The sequence below is a fragment of the Cryptotermes secundus genome, unplaced genomic scaffold (assembly GCF_002891405.2).
Source record: "Cryptotermes secundus unplaced genomic scaffold, Csec_1.0 scaffold223, whole genome shotgun sequence".
NCBI classification, from domain to species: domain Eukaryota; kingdom Metazoa; phylum Arthropoda; class Insecta; order Blattodea; family Kalotermitidae; genus Cryptotermes; species Cryptotermes secundus.
Genome location: NW_019742556.1, coordinates 842,444 through 864,804, shown reverse-complemented (window position 1 = coordinate 864,804; position 22,361 = coordinate 842,444). Strand labels below are relative to the sequence as shown.

The window sequence follows — 22,361 nt, the reverse complement described above, 5'->3', positions numbered from 1 at the left end:
ATACATATATTTATAGAATACAATGTAATTATGCCCACACCTATACAAAATAATTAAGGGAAATTAATCACTTGCACTCAAATTTTGTGCATTCTATTTTATTAAATTAAGAAGTTAGAAATAACACTACATTGCCCATTGTAGTTCTGCACATTTGTATGCATGGCAGAATGAGTTAAAGAAATTAGTCGATTCTCTTTACAGAATGTCCATAGTTTGGCAAATATACAATGGGCGGATGGATTTGTAATATAGGAACACAAGTAAATGCCACAGAAACAGCTATAGATATTTTTGATAACATGACCATTTTAATGTAGTTATGTTTGTGGCAGACACTTAGAAAATATTCTCGTAAGAGAAACATAATATATAGTTAACTCCCACACAGCACATGAATATCTTGATGTACACGTTTGTACAAGTGTGCATAATTGCGTATACATCACTAGGCCAGTTAACAGTATAACACTTCTTCTTATGCTTCAGTTACTGATAATAGCAAGGCAAATGGTATGCCTAGTAATGCTAATTTATTGTGAACTGCACAAATATCTATTCTGGGACATTCCAATATAAACTAGTCAAAATTATCTTTCTAGACCAGTATTATGTTGGATATTTTGTAATTTCAGTTTTTGGGGTATTGAAGGTGCTGCAATGTTTCAACATACATTGCAGTCTCCATCTTCAGACTATATCAGGCCGAAAGTGGACGTGGTCCAATGTAGAGTTCTCATGAAGGAAGTAAGGGTGAGAGTGTGGAGCGGGGTAGCAGCCAGTGGGAAGGGGTAATGGTCTGATAGTTCAGGACAGGACGTGAGGGTGGAAGTGGGGAGCATAATGCAGACACTATTAATTCTGAGGGACATGTTAGGCAGATACTGCAGTTTTACCAGTAACCTTCAGTCTATGGTCTTACTACAGAAGTTGACAGAATACAAAAAGGTGATAACTCACACAAATGGTCACCTACAATGGAAAGATTGCATCTTGGCAAAGTTGACTATAACCGTCCTGCATTTATTAATGTGGCATTAGAGAATTTAGAGCGAATAATGGAATAATTTTTCAATTTTAAAATATGTTTTAATATATAGTTCACAGTTATTGAAACATTTGATTCTGTTGTAGAATCAATTAGAATTTATTTCAAACAGTGTACATATATTTAAACAAATGTTGCATTGACATTAAGTTTTCCTGAAGAAAGTTGATGAAATCGAAATTACTGTGAAAGCTAGACTCCCATTGACCTCCCGCTTAAGAATCTGACTTGATAGCAATCTGCACGTCCATTCTGTTTCATTCTCACCAAGAAAAATACGTCAGAGTAAGACAAATTCACACTTCACTTGTTCTATACATAAGACATCCGCTAATTTTATTTGTTTTACCTTTTTCATAATGTTTTTAACATTAAATGCTGTGTGGGATGTAATGTTTTACCCCTTCAAAATTCAACTTTGTTTCTTTGAAAAGTTTATAAATATTTTAAACTCATATTGCCCTTGAGCAAATAACTTCTTAGTTTCATTTTATCATACATTTGTAATACTTATGGTAGATGCTACTATTTATATATACAATAATAGTTATGGCATCACAAAGAGAAAGGTAATATATTTAATAAGGCACTGGATGTAGGATTGCAAGAGTTAGGTTTTGGCTGGGTTATGTTATATTACATGACCTGGTTTCCTATCTTACTTATGTAACAGAAGATGGAAATACAGTGTCTCATAACAATGCACCATTCATGTTTGATGGGGGACAAGCCTCGTTATTACAAGAACCGATATAGGGCATGTAACTGTTAAATATAAAATTTCTAGAAAATAATATAAATATAATATTAATTTTACAATGCATTCTGTGTGAACATGCCATGTCTTAGCAAAGAATGATGTTTGATAATTGTGGGTAATATAGAGATAAACCTCATTTACCTCCACTATTCCACATTGAATTCACAGCTTCCAGTAACTTAATACATACATATCTGTCTGATATATAATTTCAGTGTGTCTTAGGCTGGGGCCATACGGGCGCACGAAGTACGTCCGTTGCAACGAACTTACTTTATTACGGACGTTGCAAAGGACAACACACAGTTGTAGAATGCGGAGCGTATTTTTTTTTTTGTCTGCAATGGAGCCAGAAGAAAGCGTAGCATTCGCCTCTCTTGTTTATTTCTACAACGGACGTCACGAAGTTCGTTACAACGGACGTATTTTGTGCGCTCGTGTGGCCCCAGCCTTATAGTCAAAGAAACCTGAAAAATTGTAATTATTTTGTGTGGTTGTCGGACTGTTTGAAAAAGTATGAATTGTTTTTAAAATATTATTTTATTTTGTTATAAAACAGTGAAGTTTTGTAGAGTTATAAGACATTTCATTTCTTTTTTTTTCCAACATACAGAGCTGTTGTATAACTGCATAATTGTTTGAAAAGAAAACCCGAACTGAAAATGTTGGTCAGTGAACTAAGGACACAGCTCCATTTTTCTCTTCTGCCATCAATTTTGAACCCTTCATATTCCGACTACAGCAAGTATAAATAACTTCTGTAAGAAGTTATTGACTTAAATGTACATCTTTGTTTCAGACTTCCACAAGAAACACTTTTGTGTTTTCCAGGAAGTATATTTTGAATTAGCCGGTCACGGTAGCCGAGCGGTCTAAGGCATGTACTGTCTTCGCTCGCTTGGAAGCCGGGATCGTGGGTTCGAATTCCACTCAGGGCATGGATGTTTGTGTGCGTTTTTCTGTGTTTGTGTACAGGTAGAGGCCTTGCGACGAGCTGATCACTCGCCCAAGGAGTCCTACCGTATGTGTAAGATCTAGTAAACCGAAGTGAAACGGAGAGATTCATGGAGGTAGGCCTAGGCCCAAATTGGGGCTGTAGCGCCACAGGAAAGAGAAATATTTTGAATTAAAACATATTTAAGAATTTATTGTTTTAATTTAACATATTTTATGGTAAAAATAATTATTGTGATTAATCTGGATGTGCACATAATGTAAAATAATGTTCCTTCCTATATGAAGGTAGTAAAGAAATTTTACATTATATGAGTTTTACAGAAAACTGGCATTTAATAATGTGTATTCCCTTTCCAGGACCTGAGTATCTGCGCATGTTGGAACTACTCAGTAAGCAGGACACAGATTCTGCACGTTTCATCTTATGATTTCCGTATGGTGAGTCTAAACATCATAACAAGCAGTTCTCCTAATTTTGCATTCATAAATCAGCCCAATGTTTCTGGGTGCTCTTTTTAATCATCCAATGATAAACGTATAATATATTTATGATCCTGATGTAAGCATTATATAATTGCGTATTTCCTTAAAGAGTTCATTGAAAACATATATGAAAAATGAATTTCTCTCTAACAGTATTTACTGTAGTCACTGGGAATGTATGAGGAAAATTCTGAACTATAAAAACATCTTTCATGGAGCATGACAAATATTTTTGTGTCATAAAATTGTCAATGTGATATGGATGCTTTGGGGCATGTAATTATCTACATATATATATATATATATGTATTTGTTATGTGACCCCGAGAGTTTAATGTACAAAGAATCTCATTAGCCTGTATTTGTTATTTTGAAGGGCGTCTGAAAGATAAATTGGTGGGAGAAGAGGAGAGAGAGCATATGTGTTTGAAATAAAGTATAATTGAATTTCATGTATTTAGCATTGCCATCGCAACCCAACAATTCAGCAGTTATATACAAAACATATCAGCCATACACAGAATGTTTAAAAATGTGAACTGTAAACTGAAATATCCAATAAAGAATATAACTTGTACGTTTCAAAAAAATACATGTTCTCATATGAAATAGCAATTTTTATTACAAATCATGCAAAAAAAAATATCATGTCATGCTCAATACCAAACAGTAGATTTTAAATCATTAAAATGCTGTGTCCTTAACAAGCCTTTTCAGCACAGCATGAAAATGGTTCCAGTTATTTTTAACGACATGATTTTAACTTCACAGTGAATACTATTTTCTGCTTAATGCCATTCATCACTTCATTGTGACCAGGAAGTGGGCCAAGTCATGGAAAACTCAGAAGTATCACGTTTATATGGGGTTCTCAGAGTGTCATGTGTCAAGATTTCTATCTTCGGGGATTTGTCATTACGTAGTCTAGTGAAAGTCAGCCGAAGCAAGCAGAGGGTTTCTTGTTGTTTGCTTCATGCTGGCCTTTTACTTTATGTTCTCTTCGACCATGAAGATGGAGCAGTACGTTTCTTTCAGTTATCAGACTACACGGTGTCATATCCCAGAAGAAAGAACTCTTCACAGGAATTTTATTTCAGATTATTTCATAAAAAACAAATAAACTGCATGGTTTTAGCCCACAACCGAACTATACCGACCGAGCGATCGCCGCTTGTCGGCGAAGTTAGTGCCAACTTTAGCGGATAGAGGGTGTCGCGTGGTCAGCGCAACGAATCCCCACGGCCGTTAATTTATGTTTTTTTTAGATCGGAGCAGCTATATCCTTGAAATAACTCCTCAGTTATCCTCACGAGGCTGAGTGGACCCCGTTCCAGACCCACTACTTCTCAGAAAATCTGGTAGCGCCGGGGAAAGAACCCGGGAACTCTGGATCTGTAGTCAGGAACTCTGACCACTAGACCACAGAAGCGGTCGATTACTTCATGGATGACCCCAAAATAAATTTGCATTGGTAATCACTCCATATGTTAAACACGCAAAATACTCGTATGTGTTACTTTACAGTTTTCGTACTTTTAAAACCAAAGTCAGTTTAGACTCTATATGTTAACATTTTTTTTTGGACCTTGGAACCTTGTACATAGGTTAAAATTTCTCCTCAGAAACGATTGTGGCTGTCATAATTTCAAACATTCTGTGTATTCAAAAGTTAATTATATATTTTAATTATAACGTCATGCATTGCATAGTCATATATCCCTACTGTCCTGAAATGAAATATGAATATCCACTGACAAGCAATTCACTGATTCTTCATTCTCACCACGTAATTACATTATTTGGAGTGTAATTGTTTCAGTGCAACCTTACGCTTCATCACAGTACAGATGATATACAGTATATTTTATTGCTTCGATACTGCAACCAAATTTGCGATCGTCCTTTGTTAATAGTTTTTATTCCATATACTATTTACACACAAATTTCACTACAGAAATTATTCTGAAGGATGTGTAGGCCTTTGAAAAGATTTGGCAACCCTGTAATTATGTAAATGGCCTATATCTGTGGGTTCTGGCGCAACCTTCTGTTTAAGATCCATCCTTTTATTTATTTGTTTGTTTTAAAATTTGTTTTGTAGTAGCTGATTTTGATACAAATATTAGTCGCTATCCAAGAAAATGCATACAGTATAAACACAGTATCTACTTGTGTTACTTATTTTGATAAGAGACCGCGCCATAGCTCAAGCGTTTAGTCGCTGGATTCCCACCGCAACGGCCCGGGTTATCCCCGGTGTGTTCAAGTGGGATTTGTGGTGGACAAAGTGACGCTGGGGCAGGTTTTCTCCGAGTACTTCGGTTTCTCCTGCCAATCTTCATTCTACCAATTGCTCCACAATCACCCTCACCTATCATCTGGGGCTGGTAAAATAGGCCAGAAGTGTCCGCAGTACAAGGGACTTAGTCCCACCCCACTAGCAATAAAAAAATTATTACTTTCATATGGATCAGTACTAAAAATGACCCCAGAGATAAAGACCATCTTACTTTCTGGACATAACTATTTGAATCTACTCGGTGTAAGACTGGAAAGTGTGATCTGCTTTTGTTTACTGGTGTTATGAAACCAATATTACATTCACAACCAGTAGGCCCTCAGGCTTCGTGTGCCTTATAATGTATTTTAGCGAGTTAAGTCCCATTCTATTTAGAAAATTACTTGAAAAAATAGAAATCATTATGTATTAACTGATTAAATTAACAAGCAGCTTTAAGAGGAACCTACCTAAATTTTTTGGAATTCAGCGTTTCATTCTTCCGAAATATTGGAAAACTTAGTGTCCCATGTATTCTGGGAAAATAAAAGTATAGAATAGATACTGATGTGCAGTGCCAAAAGGTTTTCATTTTCCTTGCACTTTAAATCTATATGTTTACTAAAATTCTGTCTGAAGTTGATAAATTATACTAATATATTGTTGAACACTCTTGTCATTATCTGAGGTCCGTTTTATGAAGAGAGTATCTAGCGCTTTAGATCTGTTTCTGTCTTCAGGTGTATGTTTCTCGATATGTTGGGAGATACTTTATCTCTTTGTTTTGTGATCAGTGACACTGGTTGCGATGAAATTTACGATCTTCTGAATCTTAATATAGGAATAATAGGAATAAACAAACAAACTCCGCAAGCGAACTATACCGACCGAGAGACCGCCTCTTGTCAGCGAAGTTAGTGCCAACTTTAGCGGATAGAGGGTGTCACGTGGTCAGCGCAACGAATCCCCATGGCCGTTAATTTCGGTTTTCTAGACCAGAGCCACTATTTCCTTGAAATAGCTCCTCAATTATCAATACGAGGCTGAGTGGATCCCGTTCCAGACCCACTACTTCTCAAAAAAATCTAGTAGCGCTGGGAATCGAACCCGGACATTTGGATCTGTAGCCAGGAACTCTAACCTCTAGACCACAGAGAACACAATAAACAATTACCTGTAGATGGGCATAGAGTCAACTCTCAAAATTTCCTCTTTATGAAATGTGTCACAGACAATGTAGAGTTTGTGACGTAACACTGATATACAGGAAACCTAATTATGTTTGATGGAAACATAATATAATTTTGTTACATGGAGTTTCACCTCAAAATAGATAAGATGTTATGAAGTTTGAATCGGTAAAACAAATGAAAATAAGGATATGAGGAAATAAATTTTTATTAAATTAAAAGCACTTACAGGAATTAAAATTTAGATGCAACTTAAAATTAACACCTGTTAATTGTATTCGCAAATGAGGCCTAATATTTCTCATAGGGTTTAAAATAACTGTGATTCGCTAAGTTCTCTCTACAGACATAACTGTAATAGATGTGAGATTCTCACAGAAATGATCACAAAGAGTACTGTTTTCTGGGAAGTTTACCAAAGTTCATCCAAAACGTCGGTAAACTTCTGTCTGAAAACAGCATTCTTCCAGCAAACTTGTTTCTAACCGGTTGCTTGCAATGTTTATAGGTCAGTACAAGAAACTGTATAAAGTAGCACTTCATTGCTTTAAAGCAGGGTTTTGATAATTTTCACACAGCTAGCGCTAATAATTTTTGTAGTAAACTGAAAAATAAAATAGCTGAAGATCAGTTTTATCATTAATAAAATTAAAATAATTGTAACACCAAATAACAACAATTTTCAGACTTTTTAAATATTTTAGAAATTCCTCAAGTTATTCAAAATAAATAACACATTTTCTGTGACATAGTTTGCACTATTGAATTCTTTAAGTTAGAAACAAATTTCCAGAATTTTTATTAAATATTGTAATTCTCCATAATGGGCTGTACATTAGAATTGGGGATTATATGTTGTAATTGAACTTTCTACGTTTAAAAATATTTTCTGTGTCTGTGGACTTAATTTAACACACTTGTATATTTTAAAGTTGTAAAAGATCAGTTTTTACTACAGCTGCCTGCGTATTTTAGAGCTGAGCTGCTTGTTTATTTACATTTGCAGGTCACAAATTAAACTTAAACAACATAATTACAATTCCATAACAAACTAATAAGAAAGGAACAACTGACAAATAAATTTGACCACTGAATTCATTTGGTTGCAGAACATCTATATATTCTCTGAGGGCGACATCCAATTTAGTTCCTTCTAAACATTTTCCTGTGAACCACTCCGATTTTACTTCCGCACACATCTCATTAGACGAATCTGTATAATTAGGAAGGTGTAATAGTTTCTTCAACGACAGATAGATGTCACCAACATAGACCTTCCACAGTAATTCTCAGTCAGAAGTTCCTCTTGCCCCCATGATATGTGTCATTGTTGCATTCACTCTCAGTTACTGTAAGCGTGACGTCACTAAGACCACCAGTATATGAGTAGCAGCGCTACCAGCGTCCTCTGATGCCTACTACTGAAAGCACATCTTGAGGAGGACCCGCCTCTACTTAACGCACTTGCGTGGCACCTGAGGTCTTCGGGATACAGATCTGGGATTGGGGTCTGTTGTCCCGTCCTGGGATCCGTACATGTGGCCTCCCTGGCGAGGCTGTGCATCTGGAGGGCGCCCTCCAGCACAACTGTGTGTATCTGTTTCGTTTCCCGTAGATACCTCCTCAACCAATGACCGAGCCACACCAGTCCGCAGTCGCATGTCCACGGGTTGCCTTTAAGGATGAGTCCCCCTGTAAGCACAAAAACAGGTATGGCCGTATGTGCTGTAGAGAGGAAGAACAAATGGGAAAATGGGAGTTCTAACAAATATATTAATGGAAGATAATGATGTATAATAATAATAATAATAATAATAATAATAATAATGTGACGCGACGCCTGAAAGCCTGATCCCACATCTGCTGAGTGGAGCTTCGCATACCAGTTTCCTAGGCAACGAGCGTTAATAAAACACGTTTCCGAGATAGCGCATACGGAGACGTCCATTGCTAGACAACGGTTCAGTAGCTATGTTTCCCATACAAGGAACAGAGAATACCTCGTTGCCTAGGCGGCAGTTGTAAAAACATTAAACGCTGCAACGCGTACATTGGCAGGCGTTATCACGGAAATGAAATACTGAACTGTTCGGGGGCGGTGTCTGCTATTCGGTGCGCCAAGAACCTACCTCAGGGACATTACACCAGAGATGAGGTGAAGTGAGAAGAGGGGCCAGTGGCAAGCGGAGCAGAGCTGAGAAACCCGCTCAGCCAAGACCAGAGAAGACCGGATCAGTGGTCAGGACGAGGACAAGGATAAAGAAGAGCAACAGATTTCCTATATCACAGCGAATGACGTGCCCGAAATAAAGGTATTGGAGACACGACGAAATGACCCAAACAACAATTCTGTACGTAAAAAGAATTCTATGAACATAATGAAGTTTCATCTATTGGAAAAGGAGGTTAAATTGGTTCCCATGAAAACGACATTTCCAGCTGAATGGGAGGAATTCTCCGCTAGTAGACTGTAGAAACATAGAGGGCAAGAACACCTCCGTAATGGACATTGAGCGATGATGTCCCCAGGGCATCACACAGAATGTGCCACCTGGGTTCCTACTGCCCCCGCCTTCCCCAACGCACACATATACACAGTGGCGTGCTGCGGTCTGCCTAAATGCCATTCACAATTCTACATGCAAGTACTAACTGCATGGAGCTGAGTATTTGAGAAGCCACCAGTCGCTCAGCTATTCAAGAAATAACCGTCATTTTGTGGAAACCGAAAATTCATTACCGTGATCACAAGAGCCCTCCACTTATCCCATCCTGAACCAGATCAATCCAGGCCACACCACCCTATTTCTCTCAGATCTACGAGTATTTAACATTATCTTCCCACCTACGTCTAGGTCTTCTCAGTAGTCTCTTGCCTTCTTGCTTTCCCACAGAATATCTGCATGAATTCCTCTTCTCCCATGTATGCTCCATGCCCTGTCCATCTTCTTTTACTTGGTCATTGTTTTCATTTGGTGAAGAGTACAAGTTATGAAGCTCCTTATTATGTAATTTTTCACAACTTCCTAGTATTCCATCTCTCTGCACTTTTAGTATTCTCCTGAGTACCCTGTTCTCCAACACCTTCAGTCTGCGTTCCTTCCTTAATGTCAGAGACTAAGTTTCACGCCCATACAGACACTGCGATCATAAATTACTATAGTAGTTTATGAACGTTCGTCTTTACACATGCCAACTTTAGCGGATAGAGGCTGTCACGTGGACAGAACAACGGATCCCCGCGGCCGTTAGTCTCGGTTTTCTAGACCGGAACCGCTATTTCCTTGAAATAGCTCCTCAATTATCCTCACGAGGATGACTGGACCCGGTTCCAGACCCACCGCTTCTCAGGAAATCTGGTAGTGCCGTGAATCGAACCCAGGAACTCTGACCACTAGACCACTAACTTCGCCGACAAGCGGCGGTCGCTCGATCGGTATTGTTCGCTTGCGGACTACAGACCACGGAGTTTTTTTTTTTCGTCTTTGCATGTGGGAGACACTTCCTGCGCGAATATCTCTGTATGAAAATGAAACAATATTAATAGGGCATTCTCTACAACCAATGCAGCATTTTACATAGCGCGTGACTAGTATTCTACAGAGATAACCCATTAATCTACGTTAATTCGTTCCATAAAGCCTTGTTGATTAGAGATTTGTTGGCTAACGAACCAAATTTTTAACACTGCTTTGGTTTTCATTGTAGGGTCCATAATTTCGCCAGTTTGATTAAAAAAATTGCAAAATGTGATTAAAAACAGTGACCATTGATAAGATGGTTGTCCGATGTGAAGCATGGCCAATGCGCGCGCGCACTGGCGACTGCCGATGGAGTGGGCAACAGGCAGCGGGAGAGCAGATGAATGGAATTGTCGATTTGGACGGGGGATGGCTGTAATACAAGATTAATGTACGTGCCAAATACAATCAACGCCATTGAACAGATCCCATCTTGAGACTCTAAGAGTCTCTCAGCTGGTCAAAATAAGGTTCTCGCAAAGCCTGTCCTCACCTAGATAAATGTAATTCATATCCTTAAACCTAATTTCTTTAAGGTACATTTAAATACAATTCTCCCGTTTAGACGTACGTACCGGACGAGAAGGAACAAGGGGAAAGACTTCTGACTTGCATTTGAGACGTGCCCGGTTCGAATACCGGATCAGATACCAACTATACTGATAGAGTTTGGTTTTCCTCAGTAAAAGTAAAGCTATCCCTGTACCAGGCCGTGAAGGCCCATAGGGTTTTGAGACGTTGAGGGTCTCACATTATCTAGACAGTCGGTTCAAAGATGGTGGTAAGGTGGTCAGCCTTACGCGCCGGCCGCGCTTTATTCCCCAGGAAAATTATTTATTTAATTCCTGGTACTCATTTCTGTTAGAGGCTGAGTAAACCCCAGGGCCTAGTGCGGCTTGAAGGATTAGGGCAACTAAAAAAAAATCCAATGACCTCATCGGGATTTGAACCCGCGACCTTCCGGATTGTAGCGTAGCACCTCAACCACTACGCTACCCCGTGCCAAGATCCAGAGGTCCAGGTTCGATTCCCGGCGCTACTAGATATTCTGATATGTAGTGGGTCTGGAACGAGGCCACTCAGCCTCGTGAGGATAATTGAGGAGCTAGTTGAAAGAAATAGCAGCTCCGGTCTAGAAAACTGAGAGTAACGGCCGTAGGGATCCGTTGCGCTGACCACGTGACACCCTCTATCCGCTAAAGTTGGCACTAACTTCGCCGAAAAACGGCGGCCGCTCGGTCGGTATAGTTCGCTTGCGGACTACAGGCCACGAAGTTTTTTTTTTGTATGGAGTAACTCATGATTTTAACTGAGAGTGGACAGCGGTAACGCGGGAACAGTACCCTCAAAGGAGCCACAAAAAACCACACCCTTTCAAATCTTTACACACTAACCATTTATTAATGTTTACATTCCCACAACATTCGACGCTATATAATCTCTGCAGCTGAAAGAGCATCGTTATATAATACGAGAATCAAGCATTGTACCATGTCCTCTGGTTATTCTATCAAGGATCAGAACTAAGAATTGTTCTTCTTTTCCGTTTAGAGGCGCTGCAAGTGGTGCTAAGTTTTGACCTGAAATGTCATTACCCAGGAAGTGGGTCGTGAGGAAACAAACGTTTTATCCTTTCCTTTCAGACAGAGATGAAGTAAGCTGAACATGCAACTTAATCGTCTCTCGTCACGTATGATAGTGGAGATGGGTGGTTTTCATCATCTCGTGGAATTCGAGAACTAACGAGAAAAACAGAAGTTACGGTCGATGCTTGAGCACGAACTCGCTTTCAGTAACGATCCCACGCGGCCCAAGATACGTCAGTCTCTTAAGTGCCTACATCTTCTCGAGTCCATCAACTGTTACGCTACGAAATATGAAGATTATCAGCAGTACAATGTGATTCTAAATTATTATCGGGGGTTCCGTGGCCTATAATTTTCAAATCCGTAAAAAATGAAATAAAATCGCTTATGGAGTATGAAAATATAACTCAAAACGTTTTATGCGGTAACGCTATACACCCCGAATTATTGCCTGGGAGAAAATAAGGCGTAATATCTCAAAATGGCGACTGTTCAAAAGAAAGCAATTTGCTTATATATTTTTTTTTCGGAAATAAAGCCGTTATCAAAAATGCAACGTCGTTATAGAACTCAATGCGGAAAAGATTCACCTTCAGATAACATTATCCGAAGTTGGTTAAAGCAAATTCCAAGAGACTGGTTGTGTTCTGCACCGAACTGAAAAATCTAAACAGTTACACCGCAAATGCTTGGACATCTTACGTGTTATGAAAGTCGGGCGTATTAAATTTGTTTAGCATTCTGCACTATTGATTCTATAAGTACACAGCTCATTATTTACACTTTCTTATTCGTAAGCAGATTCATTTTGTTGTTCCGGTTTGAAAATTATAGATCAAGGTAACCCTAACAATCATTTATAATCACCCTGTATAATGTAGTGAGAAATGGCAGGGGATAAAGAAGTATTCGGAGAAAACCTGCCCCACTGCCACTTTGTCCACCACAAATCCCACATGACCTGAGCTATGACACGACCTACACTGTCGTAAAGTAAACCTGTCTCTATGAGCCCAATAGATGAAATTATCAATCAAAAACCCGTGTCTAGTCCGTAAAGCGCCACCATATGTACATTTTGAGGGCGTTCTAGGAATCTGGATTTGAACTTAATATTAGAAACTGTAGTTAGAATCGCGTTAGATGAATATATCCAACAATAAACCGTGATATTCTGCTTAACCGTGAGTGGAGATAACATCCCACAACAATTGTCCCTATTGTACAGCTTAAGTTGCGTCTTATTGCATTTGGTATACTTATATAATGGGGCACGCGGTAGCGTAGTTGGTTGAGGGGGCTATGCTACAAGCCGGAAGATCGCGGGTTCAAGTCACGTTGAGGTCATTGGATTCTTTTCAGTTGACCTAATCCTTCCAGCCACACTATGGCCCTGGGGCCGACTCAGCCTCTAACAGAAATGAATACCAGGAATATTCTTGGGGGTAAAGGGCGGCCGGCGCGTAGGGCTGACAACCTTACCGCCATCTATGAGCCGATTTTCTAGAAAATGTGGGAACCTCAACATCTCACAACTTTATGGGCCTCACGGCCTGCTACATGGATACCTTTACTATTTACTTTACTTACTTTTACACTTATATAATAAGACAGAATTATCTTTTTTTTTTTTCTTTCAAACTGAAAGTAGTTGAACTGAATTGTAGACATGTTCCTAGTGACGGTAACTTCCGGTTCTGATAAAACAAAGTTAACTTCGTCTCCCATTCCGCTACACTTCCGTCTATTCTCCTGAGCTTGTCACTTCCTTCCTTTCAGCCTGTGGCTCTCAAGTTGTTCCTGTAAACTAGGTTACTCACCACACTCGCACATGGTGACCGCAGATGCTCAGAGAACGGAAGGTTTGTTCGGCAACTTCCGTAGCAAGGCTTCAGATGATCTTCACTGGCCAGGGCAACCATAATATTTATACCGTAGGATGCCGTGCCAGGCGGCACTGGGGCAGGTTTCCCCTGTCAATTATCATTCTGTCGACTGCTCCATACCTATCACTCATCCGGGGCTGATATTATTTATTTTAACTGCAAATGATTTTTACTCGGTGGCAGTGGTAATGCAATAAGACACAACACACAAACAAAACACATCGCACAAAATAACACACCACGCTCAAACAAAACACAGCACACAAAAATACACAAACAACAAAGGACACACTACACACAGTGCATACAATACAAATACAATTACAACTACAATTATATAAATTGATATTAATAAAAAATAGGCATACTGTACACTAACGGTAACAGTAATGAAATATGTAATGTAATGAGCTGATGCACTCACATTTCACCATGACCTTCAACTTCACTTCCACCTCCACTTCCACTTAACTTCAGTTCAGTTCAGTTCACTTCACTTCACTTCACTTCACTTCACTGCATTTTTAGATGATTTCTCGCACACCTTCTTTCGCCCTATTTATCACTTTCCTAGCCCTTTTCCTAAAATAGGCCAATTAGAGGCCGACGTACCAAATGGACTGTCTCACTCCACTCCACGAAACTAAAGAAAAAACTATATATATATATATATACAGATCGATGGCTTCTATGAATTTAACCGAGCAGTTCTGTCTAGACTTAAGGCACTAGACTTGCACATGGACTGGATTAATCTGGCTCGTGATAGGTACCATTAGAAGGCTCCTGTGAACACGGTAATGAAACTTTGGATTCTTGAGCGGCTGAGCGACTGGCGGCTTTTCAACAAGGATTCAACTGCATGGAGTTAGTTAAGTTCGTCTAGATTTGTATTAGGGAGGTACTCGACACGGATCTCGGACGGGACACTGTCTATCCTGACATAAATTATTCATGAGATTCTTCAGGCACTCCAGGCCGGGGTATTTCATTAAATTAGTCACGGTTCCTTCCTTCCATATATTCTCCAGTGTATTATTCGATATCATCAGATCGTTTGACCCTCTACAGTCAGACTTACTCGTACTTATGAAGTGAAGAGTTCTACATTCTAGGATAAACTGTCGTGTAGTCCGTTGAAAGTCAATCGACGTTTCGGAGGAATATGTCGCCTCAATTTGCATCATCGACAAGATCTGCTTGCTTCATGCTGGTTTCGTGCTTGGCTTATAATTTGTCCCTGAAGATGGAGGCGATTTGTTCCTCCGAAACGTCTGTTGACTTTCAACGACTACACGACGTTATATCTGGAAGATAGAACTCTTCATAACTACCGCTGTGAGGACCTCAGATCATGCATTTCCCTTTAATGTTTTCCTGGTAAAGACACTTGTAAATATTCTTCGTTCTCAGAAAATCTGGCTTGGAGGAATTTTCATTATTAATTATGGGTTAAATTAAAGTTAATTTTCTTCACTTTTATTTCATTAACTTGATATAGTTTTAACCAGTGGAATAGATAAACTCTGTACAGATTTATAAAACATGTTTCTCATCACGAAAATTTTCTTTCGGTGAGGCAAGTTTGGGCACCAAATAGGGGACACTGGTCATCAGACACCCGTCTTTCTCACCTGATTTTGTCTCGTGTGACTTTTATGTTTGCGAAATTTAAATTCGCCCTAAAATGATTTCACTTTGATGCATATGACGATATTCGGAGCAACGCGAAAGTGTTCAAATTACACTCAGAATATTACTTGCAACATTTTATCCGACGCATTACTGAGATGTTAAAATGACAGCACTTCAGATGTGACCAGTATAAGATCCTATTAAATGTGGTATATGCTTTACAGAAGTGGTATATTTAAACGTGGTATACTAACTCCCATATTTAACTACAAGTTTGTTATTATGACGTATATTGGGTCATTAATATGTGTACTTGTTAATACTTGGAAATTTATGTGGTTTTTGGACTGTCTATTTCAGAAAATGTTGTTATAAACGGTACATGTGGCTTAATTACAGCTAAGCAATAGTTAACATAACTGTAATAGTATTATTAGAACAACAGTAATTGACCTATAAGCATAGAACTTCAACAGATTTCGATGCTGTCCACTGTTACCACGGTTATGAGGCATATTATTGAAATTACAATTTCCTGCTCGTGTTGTGGTTTCATAAAAGAGGCATTAATGAAACTTACGCTTCTCTCCGACTACTCAACAAAGCTAAACTTTAAACAAATGTTGTTTAGTTGCATGACGTACATATTCCCGAAATGTTAGCGCGTATTTAGGTACTTACTTACTTACTTATGGAGCTGAGGCCGCGCCATAGCTCAAGCGGTTAGTCGCTGGTTTCCCACCGCGGCGGCCCCGGGTTCGATCCCGGGTCTGGTCAAGTGAGATTTGTGGTGGACAAAATGGCGCTGGGGTAGGTTTTCTTCGAGTACTTCGGTTTCCCGTGCCAATCTTCATTCCATCAATTGCTTCACAATCACCCTCACCTATCATCTGGAGTTGGTACAATAGGCCAGAAGTGGCCGCAGTACAAGGGACTTAGTCCCACCCCACTAGCAATAAAACAATACTTATGGAGCTGAGCTCTTCTTAAGGAGAAGCCAAATCTGCAGCTCCTCAAGAACTTCCCAACGTATTATGGAACCCGAAGGTTCATTACCGTGTTCACAAGAGCACTCCACTGGTCCCTATCCTGAACCAGACCAATCCAATCCATGCCATCCCATCCTATCTCTCTAAGATCCATTTTAATATTGTCTATCCACCTACGCCTTGGTTTTATCAGTGGTATCCTTCATTCCGGCTTTCCCACCAGTATCCTATAAGCATTCCTCTTCTCCCCCATTCGTACTACATGCCCTGCCCACCTCATCCTCCTTGACTTGATCATTCTACTTATGTTTTGAGAAGAGTAGAAGTTATGAAGCTCCTCATTATGCAGTGTATATTTAAGTATTTATGAAAATTTTGTCGAAAAGCAGATCCCGCATCTTTCAGTCTATGTGTAAGCTCTGGTTACTCTACGTAAGTAAACCAGGTGCTCCACAAAACAGGGTCCATTAACAGTTGTTCAGACAGTCAGTAAATTCCCCACCTTTTGTAGAGACCGAAAGTTCATTGCCGTGTTCAGAAGAGACCGCCACTGGTTCCTGTCCTCAGCTAGCAGGCCCTTACACCTAGTCTCTTTTAAGATTCCATTTAATATTATCTTCCCATCCATGCCTAAGTCTACCAAGGTGACTGTTCTTTCAATATGTTCCTACCAGCCTTTTGTGTACATTTTTCATCTCCTTCGTGTAATCCCTTTAAGGTATCATCCTAAATGAAAGGCAGAACAAAACAAGAGGACGAAACATGGAGCATTTAGGGTTTTATTGCTGATAGGATGATTATGTAACTTGATCTTTCTTGGGTCCCCTGAAGCTCAGTCTTTGTAATATACACTGGGCAGGTTAAAACCATGTCCTTATCAGGCGTCCTTTGCGGATTAGGCCGTTTCACGTGTTGCAGTTCAGAATTAACTTCTACAATTGTTCTGCTGCTTCTCAAGAAGAGCTCAGCACCATGAAATGAATAAGTTGAACCCTGATGAAAATAGATGTAATCAGCCACATGCAGTTTTATAGCATCCATCCATCCACCCACCCACCCACGAATCCACCCATCCATTTATCCATCCTCTCGACAAGTTTTTGGTAAAATTCCCATAAATTACATTTCACGAAAATACGTTCAGCGGGTCTCGAACCGTTTCATACTGTACGTGCCGATTATTGGACGGACGGACTGGACTTACTTAAAAGGCGCTCCGCGGGCTGCAAGCACGAGAGAAAGGCGAATTATTCTTACAGCTGTCCATGTGTCCCGTTGCGCACTGGGCCGTGAAGACGTTTAGGGAAGTGGAACCCCAAGCATTCTCACCCTCAGCACTACTAAGCGATTAGCTCTATGTCCCAGCTGCTTTGTCCCCAGAAGGAAAACATCAGATAGGAGACTGGGTGAGTCCTGTCGGTCTCGAAGCTGTAAAGAGAATAATGTCCTTTGCCTGCCTGGAATGTAACCATGAGTCTTACAGTCCCTGACTCAGCCGCTATACCGACTCAGCTACAAAAAAATGAGACGTGATGAAAATGAGTATGAGATGGGCCTTACAAACTTTGGTTTCCATAGCAACGGAGTATATCAGGTTCGGTTCAGTGGCTATGAACTCTCTAAGAATCCGTGCCTTGGTGTTGCTGATTATAAGCAATCCAAACAGTTTCATGCTGACACACATGACACGTGTTCAGCGTGGAAGCCAATGAAAGGTAACGGTTGAGTAGAGCCCTCTTTGCTTCTTTACGTTCAAGCTTCGTGTTTTTCACTTGTTTAACTGTAGTTCCACTTCTCGCCGTATGCGAGAAGAAGGAGAAACCGACGTCCATCAGACGTGACTCAAACGGGCGTCCTCTTTGTACGTGACTGACACGACCAGTAATTTTCTTTTGCCCTTGACTTTCTCAGTGTTTTTTTTTCTTTTTTAGTTCTCTTTCGTCTCCGTCTTTTGAAATCGGTCTCTAGAGATTTCCTACCGTGTCTGGAAATGAGAGGTGGTTAGAGAATTCCGACATGTTTTCTATGTTGAATTTGTTACATGTAACGTGCATAATACATTTATTCATTTTATTCACAAATTCACCCAGACCTGACATCGTGCAAGCAAAACCATGCCACTTCTCAATTAGCATGGTCTGAGACGGGGAACAATTATATACCACTCTTGCACATTAATTCAGACTGTTGTTGCTGTAGAAACTATGACGATATAGCGTTTGGGTTGATAATGGGGCCATACAGCAGAATTAAAGGGTGAGTCAGGGTTGATTTACATACAGTATTCAACCAAATTTTATATAAATTTATTCTATTCAAGAGAATAATTCCATCATATGTAACCAGTTTAGCATAAATATATACAAATACAAATTTACACGTTGCATACCCCTGTGATCTAGTGGTCAGAGTTCCTCGCTACGGATCCAGAAGTCCGGGTTCAATTCCAGGCGCTACCAGATTTTCTGAGAAGTAGTGGATCTGGAACGGGGTCCACTCAGCCTCGTGAGGATAATTGAGGAGCTATTTCAAGGAAATAGCGGCTCCGGTCTAGAAAACCGAGATTAACGGCCATGGGGATCCGTTGCGCTGACGACGTGACACCATCTATCCGCTAAAATTGGCACAGATTCTCCGACAAGCGGCGGTCGCTCGGTCGGTATAATTCGCTTGCGGACTACACGCAACGAAGTTATTTTTTTTTATACCACTACAACATTCAGTGAACGTACACACGACATCCACGGGCAAGCAGTAAGAGCACTCTGTATGTCAACGATGGAGAACATAATCTATTTCACATTACGCAAATGTCTTTTAATTTTTTTCGATATTAATATTGTATATTAATTTTAACAACACCTTGATGTATCTAAGCTTGATCTTCAATGGTAAGAATCCCTGCATAGAAACATATTTATAACAAACGTGTAAATAATTTTCTGTAGTGTTGGAGAATCCTCTTATGAAGACCAATGGTGTCGGAACCATGTAGATGTGTATGTATATACAGATTGTCTACAAAAGGTCTGCCACATTTTGATCTTTAATAATTCGGGAACTAACGAAGATAGAAATAAACCTTTAGCAATGATGGAAAGATCAACTAAAAAAGTTTATTTTCTTATTTACAGGTCACGAACGTGTTCATAGCTGTCGGTGTAGTGTTCATTGTTGAGAAAATGGCGACCCCGCAAGAGAGCGCAAACTGTGGTGCGGTTTTGTGAAACGAAATCGGTGACACAAACACAGACGAACTTCAGAACACATTACCAGAAAGATCCTCCTTCTAGAAACAGTATCATAGACTGGAAAAAGAAAATTTTAGAAACAGGAAGTGTCCTCGGTACGAAGAGTTCTGGACGTCCCAGCAAAAGTAGTGATGATGCTGATCGTGTCCGAGAAGCATTTGCACGCAGTCCCAGGAAATCTTTGGAAACATATGAAACCGGCTACATTTTATGGAATTATCATGCATTTAAATATCATGTAGGCTGACGGATCGAGGTGTCCATTAATAAATTTTAAATTTATTCTAAGTAATAAGAAATGAAAGATGTATAGTTATGTTTGCTTCAAGACAAACAAAACAAACAAAAACAAACTGTAGTTTTAGCCCGCAAGCGAACTATACCGACTGAGCGGCCGCCGCTTCTCGGCGAAGTTAGTGCCAACTTTAGGCCGCGCCATAGCTCAAGCGTTTAGTCGCTGGCTTCCCACCGCGGCGGCCCGGGTTCGATCCCGGGTCTGGTCAAGTGAGATTTGTGGTGGACAAAATGGCGCTGGGGCAGGTTTTCTTCGAGTACTTCGGTTTCCCCTGCCAATCTTCATTCCACCAATTGATCCACAATCACCCTCACCTATCATTTGCGGCTGGTACAATAGGCCAGATATGGCCGCAGTACATGGGACTTAGTCCCACCCCACTAGCAATAAAAAAATAAAATAGTACCAAGTTTAGCGGATAGAGTGTGTCGCGTGATCAGCGCAACGAATCCCGACGGCCGTTAATTTTGGTGTTATAGACCGGAGCCGCTATTTCCTTGAAATAGCTCCTCAGTTATCATCACGAGGCTGAGTGGACCCCGTTCCAGACCCACTACTTCTCAGAAAATCTGGTAGCACCGGGAATTAAACCGGGACCTCTGGATCTGTAGCCAGGAACTATGACCACTAGACCACAGATGCTTACTGCAAGACAGACACTAAAATACAAAGAAATACGAAAGAAACATGAATTCCTGGGAAGAGCTAATCACCTGTTTTCCTTTCAGTACAAATTCAGCATTCGATAAGACAGTTCGAGAGGTCTGTACTGTTTGTACTGCTAAGGAGAGAGAATTACCGAGTAACTACTGAGATGACCTCACGTGGTATGATATAGATACCAAGATTCACTGCCATCAGTTTAGGCATTCAAGTTATACTAAGAATGTTGCCTGAAGAATTTGAGACGCTATGATGTTGGCATTACTGACGAGAGGGATTTATGATGTACGCCGTTGGGATGGCTTCAGGTGGCATGATATACAAGCCAACTTTCATGACGACGGGATCAGATAATCAAGTAGTATCAGGTTATTTCCTTCAAAATTTGAAAGACTTCAATGTTGGTATTATTGATGGGAGGGATTTGCGACGTAGGCCTTGAGATGGCTTCATGTAGCGTGATATACACAAGTTTCACGAAGATTGGTGTAGGCGTTCAAGCAATATTAAAGTTTAACCTTGGTAATCTGAAAAGCTAAATTACTGTTGGGAGGGATTTCTGAATTGCCTCGTGGAGATGGTCTCAGGTGTCAAGATATATATACACCAAATTTAATAAAGATTGATTCAGACAATCAAAAGTTTGTAAGGGGAATACGCATACACACGGGCACATGGACTCACACACAGCAAGGTGATCTCATAAGCCTACTTTTCTCAGAACAAGTAAAATATGCTAAAAGGTAAAGCTATCCCTGTAACAGGCCNCCACATTTTCTGAACAATGGGCTCACAGATGGCTGAGAGCAGCTGAGAGGTTGTCAGCCTTATGCTCCGGCCTCCCTTTACCTCTTCCCCCCCCCAGGAAGATTCTTGGTACTCATTTATGTTAGAGGCTGAGTCGATACTAGGGCCATAGTGCGGCTGGAAGGATTAGGTAAATTGAGAAAAATCCAACTCATCGGGACTCGAACCCACGATATTCCGACTTGTACCCGAGTGCCTCAACCAAGTACGCTACCGCGTGCCCCAAACCTAAGATGTTGATGGTGATAATAATAATAATAACAATAACAATAATTGCGGTTCAGTCACCAATAATACAAAGAAAAACCCAGAAACTTTAATCGACGCTAGTAAGGAGGTTAGTTTATAAGTAAACGTAGAGAAAACTAAATCTATGTTGCTGTCTTGTCTCCAGAACGTAAGGAAAAGTCGTGATAGAAAGGGAGCTAACATGTTTTGAAAATTTGGGAACGACAGTAATAAGTCAGAACATGATTCAAGAAGAAATTAAAAGAAAATTGAATTTAGGCAATTCTTGCTACCATTCAGTCCAGAAACTTATATTTTCTCGTGTGCTGGCTAAAAACACAACAATTAGAATATACAAAACTATAATAGACTTGAAAGGATTTGGGCGATGGTATATGCTGTACAGAACTATTAGGCTTATTTTGGACTCTCCATCGTCTGGTGTGTGTGTGTGTGTATGTGTATGTATATATGTATGTATATATATATATATACACGACAAAAAAGCTCAGAACGTCTCCGTCCTGAGGTGGATGGGGGCCCGTTAGAAACAGCTAGTTTCAATCACTGGACAAACGGCGGTTAGTAGAGAACAGCCTATAAACACGTGACAACAGGTTCCATGATTGGGAGATAAGAATAAAATCTCAATAAAAGACGAGATAGAACTTCTGTGCCAAGCATGCACATGTCAAAATGTGATAAGACAGTGGTATGGATTAGGTTCCAGGAATTGAGCTGAAAACGAGGGTAAAAATATGCAGATAAAGAGCCATGCCACCAG

At 40.0% G+C, this 22,361-nt stretch overlaps 1 protein-coding gene and 1 long non-coding RNA gene across 3 annotated transcripts in view; one reads left to right on the top strand and one right to left on the bottom strand.

Moving 5' to 3' along the window:
• LOC111873318 overlaps positions 1-4,287 on the top strand; it is a 153,920-nt gene extending 149,633 nt beyond the window's left edge. The window contains exon 3 of the long non-coding RNA XR_002844373.2: positions 3,123-4,287. This is a non-coding gene — a long non-coding RNA (uncharacterized LOC111873318). The remainder of the gene's footprint in view (positions 1-3,122) is intronic.
• Positions 4,288-7,379: 3,092 nt separating this feature from the next.
• LOC111873317 (chaoptin) overlaps positions 7,380-22,361 on the bottom strand; it is an 831,716-nt gene continuing 816,734 nt past the window's right edge. For both annotated transcript variants that reach the window (XM_033755049.1, XM_023867926.2), the window contains exon 10: positions 7,380-8,408. In XM_033755049.1, the coding sequence (XP_033610940.1) occupies positions 8,083-8,408 (326 nt within the window). In that variant the 3' untranslated portion in view covers positions 7,380-8,082. The remainder of the gene's footprint in view (positions 8,409-22,361) is intronic.